General features: G+C 39.2%; 1 protein-coding gene across 1 annotated transcript; it reads right to left on the bottom strand.

Annotated features, from left to right (window-relative positions):
• Window positions 1-2554: 2554 nt before the first annotated feature.
• On the bottom strand, window positions 2555-5717 carry fgg (fibrinogen gamma chain). Its single transcript, XM_030059660.1, has 9 exons — window positions 5655-5717; window positions 5520-5567; window positions 5165-5351; window positions 4859-4943; window positions 4571-4701; window positions 4006-4139; window positions 3466-3650; window positions 3093-3370; window positions 2555-2861 (listed from the first exon to the last, which is right to left on the bottom strand). Exons 1-9 carry the CDS (start codon window positions 5715-5717, stop codon window positions 2674-2676), a joined length of 1299 nt encoding a protein of 432 aa, XP_029915520.1. The 3' UTR covers window positions 2555-2673.
• Window positions 5718-11566: the final 5849 nt, after the last annotated feature.

An 11566-nucleotide genomic window follows, 5' to 3' on the forward strand; every position in this document is an offset into this window, starting at 1 on the left:
TTAGTGAATTTCCGTTTCCTAGCAAAGCCACGGATTTTTTTAAACAGTTTTTTTTTTACGGTTATTTTGCGGTTTAAGGCAAGGCTGGGATTTGGATTAGGTTATGGTTACGGGTAAAATTAGGATTAGGCATAAATTGTTTATGGCTAACATTAGCGAAAGGCTACAGAGAATGAATGTGAGTCAGTTAGAAATTCCCTCACTGTACTAGGAAACGCAAACCCGCGGCCGGTTAGCTTCTGGGTCACACTTCCTGAAACTGAAACTGCTTTTTTAAGTTGTTTTTTTTTTTAACGCCACCTAACGGGCAACGAAATTATTGCAGAGTAGTCCAATATTCCCTAACTATTCCAACACACAGCTTTATAAAGCATAAGAATATAAATATTTCCACATAAATCATAGGCCTGCACCTTGAATGGTTACAAATGAGCCTCTTCAATGCAGTAAGAGTAAAATATTATGTTGGGGATACGGCTTACGTCAGCACAGGCCAAAGTGTCTGTTTGGTTTTCCTTCTGTTTTACCCATATCTGTCTTAAAACAGGTTCAGGCAATGTTTGCCTAACAAAGTACATAGATTAATAGTTACATAATACTTAAAACTCAACTCCCTCTTTGCAGAAATCCAAAGTGCCTGGAATATTTTGTAATTTTTGTGACACAGACATAGATAACCAAACAATCTGGGTTATAACATTGTTGTTGTTTTGTTCTCGTAGATTTTCATCGAATGTTTGTTAAACCAAACTATCACAAAAACCCTGAATAAATCTGGGGCATGAGGGTCGGGGTGGAGGCTTCGTAGGGAACAAGCTTCTTACACTATTAGACATTTGGCACTTTACCATTTCATTATAAATTTGTGCCATAAGTCAGAAAAATGTGTTCATTTCTCAAAGGTCAGTTTTGTTCAGCCACTTATAGCTGAACAGAGAGAACTGACAATATTGATTCAACAAACAGTCACACAGTGTGTCATGATAAATGGGGACAAATACACCCACATTTGGTACACATACACACCCACACACTGCGCTGCAATCTGTTACATTACCATTTGTAATAGATAGATAGATAGATAGATAGACAGACAGACAGATAGATAGATAGATAGATAGATAGATAGATAGATAGATAGATAGGTAGATAGATAGATAGATAGATAGATAGATAGATAGATAGATAGATAGATAGATAGATAGATGCACTTTATTGACCCCAAACTGGTGTGTTACAGCTGCAGGCTATTTGGACATTGCACAGGGGCAGTTATACAGAAAACATACTTATCAACACTAGGAGAGAGAAAAATATATCTCTGGACAAATAAACATAACAAAAACAAAACAAATGATAAAAAAATAGCAATATCCAAAGAATATAATCATCTCGTGGATCATAATTAACAAGGCAAATGTGGAACTGCTTGAAATATTGGTGTTGGTTATTGGAGGGTTTTCTCTGGGCAGGCCTCAGTAAATCTGGTTGATTTTATTGGCTAATAGATCACATTCAAACAGTGCATATGGCCTGTCATCCTGCATTAAATACTAATTACATTGTTTGTGTAACTTTATTTTTAAGCCCATAGTTCATCAAGAAACCATCAAGGCCTATCAGTGTATAAGAAACTGCTTGTATAGATCAGTATTATGTTGGTAGCCTTTCTAGAGGGTTTCTTTCATTTTTTTTTTTTATTCATTTATTCCCCCCAGCTACAAAAACAGCTACAGCCATGGGTGTTTTTAATAAGGAGACATCTATCAAGTACACCTTTATTGTAATCTGAATGTTCTACCCCACATTTCCTCTCCTTCATTTTTCAGTTATTCAGTTTATACACCGAATAGAAGGACTGCACTTTGTTGCCTGCAAATCAAATGGATTTTAGCTGTGCCTCTGTTATGTCTTCCGTTTAATTTCTTTAAAAGGTCCTCTGTGCAGCCACATTACCCATTACTCAAGGAGCTGCAGTCATTATAATGCAGGGCGAATACTGTGAGCCATTCATCATCGCCTCATAAAGATTTTCTCATGAATAATATAATATGACTTGCTGCACTTCAAATTATGGTAACAAACCAGTGCTTATGAATCAGTGAAAGTTACTGAAGAGGCTTTCTCCAAAGCATACCTAATTATAATTTCCCTGATTATTTTTTGCTTTATCAAGTGTTGTCTGCTGTCTGTGTTCACCATGTTGTGTTTTTAGAAGAGCTCCTTGTTATTTGGCGTTGCAAAGAGCTAATCTATTTGGAGCGTTGAGTCTCCAGATGTGCAGCATTTGTATGCAAAATGATACTAGCAACTCAAGTAGGTACAAAACATATTTGATAAAGAAAAGATATTTATTTATTTGTTGGTGCACAAACGACTGAATAAGGAAAGGCAAATGTGAACAGTCCTGTGTCCCACGGGATCACGCAATCAAAATGACCAAACGTCACATCCAGACACAACACAATGTCAGAAGTTTCCAATTCAGGGCAATATCAAAAGTTTTTTTTTTTTTTTTTTTTTTTTTCACTTCTCTAAACAGATTGGAGCGATGCTTTTTTGATCACAAGAAGTTTTAAGGCTGAACACAACACGTTTAGCCAACCACAAGGCCTGGGGCAATTCACAAATGAACTGCAGGAACGGAGAGATATTGTTATGCTGCTCTGCTGTTTAACTGTCTCCCAGTCCTCCAAACTGTTTGACTCCAGCCTGCTGTCCACCGCCTGCTGTGATCCTGTTGATGGGAATGATCTTCATCGTGGTCTCCTTCAGCGAGTACCAGCGGTTGTGCCATGTGACCCAGATGATGCCGTTGTCAAAGCCGAATTCGCCTGCGTCCTTTTCTGTGTATCTCCCGCCTGCATGGAGAAAGCACAGTATGACTTAAAATGAGTTTCAAATGATGTGGTGTTGGTTTTTGTGTGTAAGCAAGAAAACTGTGCTGGGGGAGAATTGTTAAGGAAGACAATTACTGTGCTTTAGGCTTAGATAATCACCACCAGTCATGTACATGAACATGGCTAAAAGAAAATAGGCGATGGGAGACAGGAGATGGGCCTGGCAATGCCCGCTTAGCCATTTTTCCTCACCTTGGTAGTATTTGCCGTTCAAATGGGCTGCGTGGCACCTGTTCATCCACCACCCAGAGCCGTCCTGGAGCGCACAGTTGCCATCATACTTGTCGTTGTCTTTGTCATGGGTGCTGAACTGCATGCCATTGTGAGACGTGAAAAACTTGTCGCTGGGGTCATCTCCAAAGTCATAGCCGTCAAAAGCGTCACCTGCGTCGCCGCCAAAGTAGTAGGCATAGGTCAGGCGGTACATGTCCACCTCAGGCCCCACTCTAAACATGGCGTAGTCGGCATGTCTGGTCAGAGGAGAGAAAAAAGAGGAGTTGAGAAGTTAGTTTATTTTCCTCTTGGCTCCTTATCTAATGTGTTGCTGTGAGATGTTTCTATGTACTTCTTGTTTCCCTCCCAGTCGACGAGCTCTATCCTCAGCACAAGTGGGATGGTGGACTGGGTGGTCAGCAAATGCAGCTTCTCATTGCCGAGCCAGAACTCTGTGGTGTCGTCTGGGGAGAGGTAGCCGAAGCCCTCCTTATACTGGATCCAGTCTTTGTGGAAGTCTACGCTGCCGTCACGTCTCTGTAGATACGAAAAGACACAGAGCATAACGAGGGCTCAGTCATTCAATAATCAGTTAACGCTGCTCAGGGTCTTTATTCTTCAGCTTGCCAGCGATATATTTATCAAATCCTGATCTATTTCAATGCCTTCTTTAAACCAGAACTACAGTGAGTATTAGTAGTTGTTCATTACCATTTGGGATCAGCAGTTTTTAACCAGTTTATCTGGGTGTTGTAGATAAATGTTGTTGAGGACAATGTCACTCTAGTCATTTTAGCTTCTATTTCTTCTACAAAATAATATACAGGAATCAGTCCATTTAAAACAGAAGCAACATGCATTCATTTTCCTTGGTGGGAAAAGTGATGCATACCCTCTGTATGACTGTGAAGCCACGTCCAAAGCTGTCAATCTCACAATAGACCAGGAACTGCTCTGTCGCCTTCGCTGGCTTCACATAGTAAAGACCGCTGCTGGTGGCACCTTTGTTAGCAATATCCTGGCAGTCTGAAAAATACAAGAAATAATGGTGAAGAAAGTTTTAAAGTTTCAACATTAATCATTATTCCATGACACAGGCTTTGCAAAAAGGCATGCGGTTCACCACTTTCTAAATAAAAATTGCTGGATGGCTATGTCTACAAAAGAATAAAACATGGAAGATGGGATGAAAACATGCTTAGCTGATCTTTTCGCTGTTGTTGATTTGATCTGTATTGTTAAGGAGGAGCTGCCATTTTTGTAGAGATTAAATGAGGTTTTGTAGTGTGGTACAAATAAATTACTGGAGCACTCTTCAATTGTTTGCTCTGCACTGATGCGTGATATTGATCAGTCTCTGACTAAACACTGAACTAGGACACAATGTGGTTTTCATGAGGCAAGATTGAGAAACTGTTTGTGAAATGGGAATGGCCTGAGGGTCACTGTAGGTTTACCTGTGCCTGTGGTGGGCTGGATTTCAACTGTGTCTTTGCATGGCTCACTGCATTTCTGCTGCAGCTGAATGGAGAGCTGCTTGAGTTCTGCCATTCTCCTCTCATTGTCTGTGATTTGACTCTGAAGTTCACTGGTGAGAGGGAAACAAAATAAACAATAGATGTTTCATTCTCCTAAGTAATTCATATTACAATTTATGACACAAAGAGAGCTCTAAGGTCTAAATGATTAGTGATTAGAATGAAGCGATAATGTCATTATGACAGTGTATTTTCAATCAAACTCACAATATTTGCTGCTCCTGTGCAGTGATGGTCTTTTCAAATCGAAGGACATCATCCAGCATACTCGATGATCTTTTGTAGTAGGCATCTGAAAAGTACATCATAATTTCTTTCAGTAGTTGTCCCATTATACTTTAATAGTTTTCATCCTGATTCAACAGCACTTTCAATTACAGAGTAATCAAACAAGTCTGACTAAAGTAAGAGAATAATTAAACAGCAATTAGATTTATTTATTTATTTTATTATTATTTTTTTTAAATAAAAGCCATTGCTGCAGCTCCAGCAGCTCTCGGCGAAGTGAGTTACCTGACTGGGAGCTCTTTTGGGCTGATGCAGCCGAGTCTTTCATGTAGTCCACCTTTTCCACAGCCCCCTCGGTCAAATTGGTAATTCTCTCCAGTTCGTATAACATATCATCTATGTCCTGGTTCACACCTGGCATATAATTCAGCAGGTAATCTGCCACTCCACATGTAGTGGGACAATACTTTCCCTGAGTACAAAAAAACAAAAAAAAAACAAAAAAAAAACATTGTTAATTTTAAACTAATAGAGACCCATGTTGCCAAGTCCAATACAAAATGCTGATATTACATACAGACAAAATATTTTCAAGCACATTGGCAACACTTGAGCTCATTGTTTATAGCTGCGTACTTACAAAGCCATCATTTGAGATGCATGTCAAGTCAGAGGAGTCTCCCCTTTGCTGCAGAAAAGAAGCACAACACTGTTTAGCTTCTTGCTGCTCATCATAATGAATCAGACAGACATCCTGTTAAACTCAGAGACTTACTGCTGATGAGAGGGAGAGAAGTAACAGAACTCCTGCCACTGCTGAAGAAAGTGATGAAGCCATGTTGCCACCAGTTGTGGTCTTGACTTTTTGGAGAATGAAGAGCCTGTGGACTCTGCCGTATATTTATCTGAACAAGGTCCTCAGTTCAGTGTTTGATAAGGGGCTCATGTGCAAACATCCCACTCATAACCTGAGTCAGTGTTAGGACAAAGCTCTGACTCAACTGTCCATCATTGATCATTTCCCAGATGTGACAGGGCCTGTTATTGGCACTTTCAGTCACAACTGCAAGTGGCTTTAGCTTTGTTTAGATCTCATGTGAGGGTGATGATGACACAGGTACAAACATGCAACTGTGGAAGAATCATGACTCACCTTTTTCTCAAATATGGTATATATATATTTTTTTCTGTTTGACTTGAATTAATCATAGTTTCTACATGGCAAGGCTTTAAAATTTGGTGTATTCAGACTGAAATGTCAGTGAAAATACCTACCATTTTTTTCATTTAAGCTGCATGCTTTATTGTATAATAATAACAAAGGAAGACTCAGCATCTTATTATCCTAATGCTTCGAAAAACAACTGAATACAGCGTAATATATTTTTCTCCCATAATTTTACATTCTATCAGTCCAGTGGTGCCGACTCTTTCAAAGCTGCATTGGTCAGCACGACCACTAGTGGGAGTGGAACCACTATCAATGCTGTCCAATCAGTGGATGCACCTCCAAACTGAAGACTTAAACAATGTCTTTCTAAAGGAGTTTGTATCTCCCTGGTGTTTTATTTCTGGTTGAGGGAGAATGTAAATGGAAAACACTGTGAATGAGGTGAGATTATTATTTCCTCAATCATCTGCGGTATGTCATCTGCGGTATGCATGATGTCAAAGTTAGACTTTGACATCATGTGACCCTGAGTCACATTTTCAGATGATCCTTTAGGCTGCATTCACTATGAGAGAATGAGGTTCACCATATTGATGCAACCGATATGGATTAATGAATATCTCACTGTATGGAAAATGTTGTCTGTGAGAAAGTTTTTCTCAGGGTTTTTCTCTGGGTTTTTCCAGAAACAAAGGAGTATTAATGATTTGTTTCCTTTAGTCTTCTCACAAAGCAAAGCAGCTTTTTCATGAGCTTAATTTGAAAGAAATTCATGTATAGCTAAGCTTTTCTAGAGTGAACTGGAGCCAACCACCTTGGAAGACAGATTAACTGAGGAGAGAAGAGAGAAGGAAATCTCCTCGGTGTTACTTTTACAAAGAGAGACGACAGCACCCACTGTTGTTTAACAAGGAAGAATAGCATCAGAAGTGGCATTATCAAATCAATAAAAGCAGTGGACAGATGCTTATGATTTTCCTCATCTACTTTATGCGAGGTGATGTGGAAAAATACAAACGAGAAAGCCATAATGATTCCTGCACAAGCCACAGCATAATATATTTTCCAATATCAACTAGTCATAGCTGGTATAGAATGAAAGAGCCTCTGTTTTCCTGTGATTTGGAATTATTTATAATATTTAACAAATTTACAGCCCAATATAGGCCTATGTGTGAAGCCTGCAAAGGAGGGATGTGTATGTTTCTAATTTGTAGTGGTATATAATTTATGTAAGTCATGAGCTTGAAACAGATACCCACTTTTCTTTGGTAGCAGGACTATAAATATCAAGTGTCCTCACATGCTCTGCTGCTTGGATGAAGCCTGAGTTCATCCGAGTCCAGCCAAACAGCACAATAATCTCATTAGGAGTGTGCCACATGTTAATCTGTATATTAGCCACTTCTTGTGTATGAATTTCTCTCCAACATTCTGCGATGTTTGTCAACATCCAAGGGCCTTCTATAATTTAAAACAACAAAGTTTTGCCAAACATAGCAAGCAATGCCAGAGGTCAGTGTTTGTTATGGGCTATAATGGGAATGCATCCATTTAGGGGAAAGTCACAGTCAAGCATGACTGACAAGTTTCAGGCCATTTTCTTCAAGAGCAAAATGGGAAGTGATTACAATCTGCAATGGACATTTTATTTTTTCAGTGCTGCGGTGTAGAGAAACTATATACAACCTTGTCCCCTGCTTGCTGCAGGCGAGTTATTGTGATGTTTGCAGGGGAGAATAAGATATTCATCTGTGTGGAGGAATGCTTACAGTGCCATTTAAACTATTCAAGCAACCATACAGTGGTTCTTGTAGATCATACTGTATTTAGGGCACACAGAATGATGTATAATGTTGATGTACCATGTCTTTTGTGTGTGCTGTTTGATGTACGGTACACAGTAAATGTATGTGGGCATTACCACTGTGGGCGCCACTTTTTATTACATCAAAGCAAACAGTTACAATACATGTGATAACATAAAACTCAATAAAGCTTCATCTGTGGGCCCCTTGTTGCCACTGGATAATAAATCTCACCTCCACTACCTTTTTGTGACCTGGTTTTATTATGGGAAAAAAGCAGGCACCACACTGATATAAAGCCCACTGACCTGAGAGTGAACTGTCAGGCCCATGAACCTAAACAGTGCTGAACTCTCGCTGAACTGCCCTCTTTGTGGACACACGCCAGATGGAAAACGTCTCTTTCTCTCTTCAAGTGCCATGAAGACACGGGCACTCGCTCTCATTCGCTCTCAAGATGGTGCCCTGGATGTTAAGCTTTGGGCTGTTGTTGTTACAGATGTAGGCAGGTGATATTCTTACTGTATTTCACCAGAAGAGAAAACAAAATAAAGAAGTGCAAAGTTGTCTTTTTTTTATTGAAGATGATAGCTGTAATTCACCTCTGTTTTGCCTTAATGCTTCGTCATACTCTGGTGCTGTGTCATTATTTTTTTTCTGAAAGCGTTCACAACTTTAAGAAATAGGTCTGTCTGTAATCAGTTTACAAGCTGAGGAACAAAGTCAGCATAGTTTATAGGTGGTCGGGCCAAACATGAAGTTTAAATTGCCGTGTTAGGGTCCCCCATTGCCTGCAAGTACGTATGGGGCAGTTTGACCATGGAGCAAATCCCACCGAGACAGAGGCCAAAGGTTGTTTTTAACGCCACCTGAGGGTTCAGCCTGAGGTCACAGACGGTAAGTCGACTCAGCTGAACATGGTGTGATTGGAGGTGAAATGCGCAGTTGGCTGACCCCCCGGTGTCTGCATAGCATTGATAACTTTGGCATAAAACATCACTCAAAGAACCATCTTCTACATGATTTTGTTGTTTTCAGTTTTCATTTATTGTATTATGAAGCAGCATTACCCATATGGCAATTTTAACTGGTCTGTTTCTATGCAAATTGCCTTTTTTTTGCTTTCTTTTTTTTTTTGTTTGTTTTTGTTTGGTAGAGGAATTTAAGGTAGTCAAGGCACTTGAGCTGACCTGAATGTGACCAGAAAATAGTTTACCTTTAAGTCTTCCCTTTACATATCTGCATATCAGCACTTATCAGCATATTTACTGGCTCTGTTATTTGTTGTCTATTCTATGTTAATTGTTTGGTTTGTCTTTTATTTCAACACCCTCGCCCCTATCAGAGTCAACTGGGAGCAAGAATTTGTCCATAATGAGCCTGCCTGGTTAAAAGAAAATGAAAGTATCTGTTAACCACTTTTTTTTTTTTTTTATGTGATTCTTGCCCTAATGGTGCTTAGTGCTTAATGGGTTCAGCGCTACATACTACTATAATACAGTATTAATGTGGAATTTCCAAATACTGTTTTAAGGGTGCTTAAGGTGTAATGTCAGCGATACTAGATACTGAAAGGAGTGATAAATCAACATAAATATCTTGCAAGCACCTTGATAGTACATAAGACAGTATAAAAGAATTAACTCCAAGAATAACACTTACATATATGCTGGTATTACACATACAGACTGATACACTGGGGTGTTGAGGGCGGAGTGGCCCTGGGACACCACCGTTATCAAGAGTCAGTGCTACTGAGCCTCCTGCAGGTGTTGTGGCTCTGACTAAATTAAACATCTGTGATGGGAGGTGCCCTCTTGATAACCTGAAACACAGGGGCGCCGCCAGGAATTTTGGGCCCCATGAAAAAAACAAAAAACCCCCCCCAAAAAAACTATGTATGTATGTATATATATATATATATATATATATATATATATATATATATATATATTTACTCGATGATGGTTTAATAATTTTATATTAGTTTTTACCTATTTTTTAGGGCCCCTGTCAGGCAAGGGCCCTTGGAATTGTCCTAACTTTTCCCCCATGGCACCCCTGCTGAAACACTTCGACTTGATGATGATAGCACACCCTGATGTCCTGTATTGCCACCATTTATGACCTGATATGGTATTTTTTGATACCTAAGTAGGACTCATCCTAGTTATGGCACCAAGGACTGCAACAAATCACATGTAATGGCTATCCTGTTGAATAGAAATAAAAGCAATTCTCATTGTCAGAGAGAGTCAACCCAAATAGCTCAGTGTTACAATCTCATGAGCATGGCTGGCTGATGATCTATCACTTTTTAGTGAAGTTTTAAATAAATTGAGGGGAACACAGGTCCCTTGACACCATCAACCACATGGGCTGTCTGGGGTCTGGGATCTCAGGGAAAGTTAATATTAACTTCACTCTAATTTTTTTCATTAATAGTTTAAGCAACAGAATTGTTGACACACCTCCTCTGCAAACACTGTGATCCCGTCTGCCAATGTTTATGATCCTAGCAGTTAGCACAGTAAATATTTGATGAACATATCAGTGTGTATTATTTATGTCTTGCAAGTAGTACTGTATATGCGTTAATCACATTCACTTCCTCAAAAGAGTTTCTCCTTTATAGGTCAAACTGTAGCTTTCCCATAGTCTGACAAAGCAGCTGGGCTGTGTTAAATACCGGTAACATAATTGAATTATTGCAGGGATTTTATGGTATCTGGGTCAGCAAATGTAGAAGAAAAAAAAATCTGAGACATCAGATCAAAGAAGCCTAAGTATTTCTCAAGGTATTTTCTGGGTTAAAAGATGAGACTGTAACTGAATCCCACAGGATTATAAAGTAATCTGGCCTGTGGAATGTTTTATCTCATCGTATGCCCCCTGCTAGTCATCCTCCTGTCTCACACACTCACACACACTCACACACACACACACACACACACACACACACACACACACACACACACACACACACACACACACACACACACAAACGGTCCCCTTCCCCAATTATTGTCTGGAGGGTAATCAGCTTAATAGTTTAATTAGAATGTCATTCACACAAAGTGGCACCAAAAGGCTAATGAACAAAAGTCGGCCAATTTACAACAAAACAAAAATGGGCTGTGTTGCTGCCATTCATGAGTTCAACAAAGTGGAAAAAGATATAAAGTAAAGTAAAATGCATTGCTTGTTTGCTTATGTAAATAAAAAGTGCTTTCTAAGACAGTTTTCATTTGTTAGTAAACAGGCTGTCAGATGATCAGGCAAGATCTTGGCTTATATTCTCACCAGCCAAAATTTTGGATCTTTGTTATTATCCTAATACTGGAGAACATGGGTCCAGAAAAAAATAGAGGTTCAGGCAAGCCACGGTTCACTCCAAGCTATTAGTCTGATAACCCATATTTATTCATTTAGAAAACTGACCATACCTTATCTAGCATCAGTGTACATTTGCACCCAGAAATGCAGTCCACTTATATGAGAGGGTTTTTAGGAGCAAATGATGTTAGAGTAGAGAAGTGCCCTTGTGATAGGGTTTATGCAGCTTTAATTTTTCTAGTTCAAAAGAATGGAAATTTAGAAATCCTTTTAAAAAATCAATTAGCTTCATGAAGCCAAAGCTTTTTGCTCTGTTCTTGTATTAACACTCCTCTTACCATAAAACATTTTTTTTTAAATCTGTTGGGATCA

The sequence above is a fragment of the Myripristis murdjan genome, chromosome 1, assembly GCF_902150065.1.
Source record: "Myripristis murdjan chromosome 1, fMyrMur1.1, whole genome shotgun sequence".
NCBI classification, from domain to species: domain Eukaryota; kingdom Metazoa; phylum Chordata; class Actinopteri; order Holocentriformes; family Holocentridae; genus Myripristis; species Myripristis murdjan.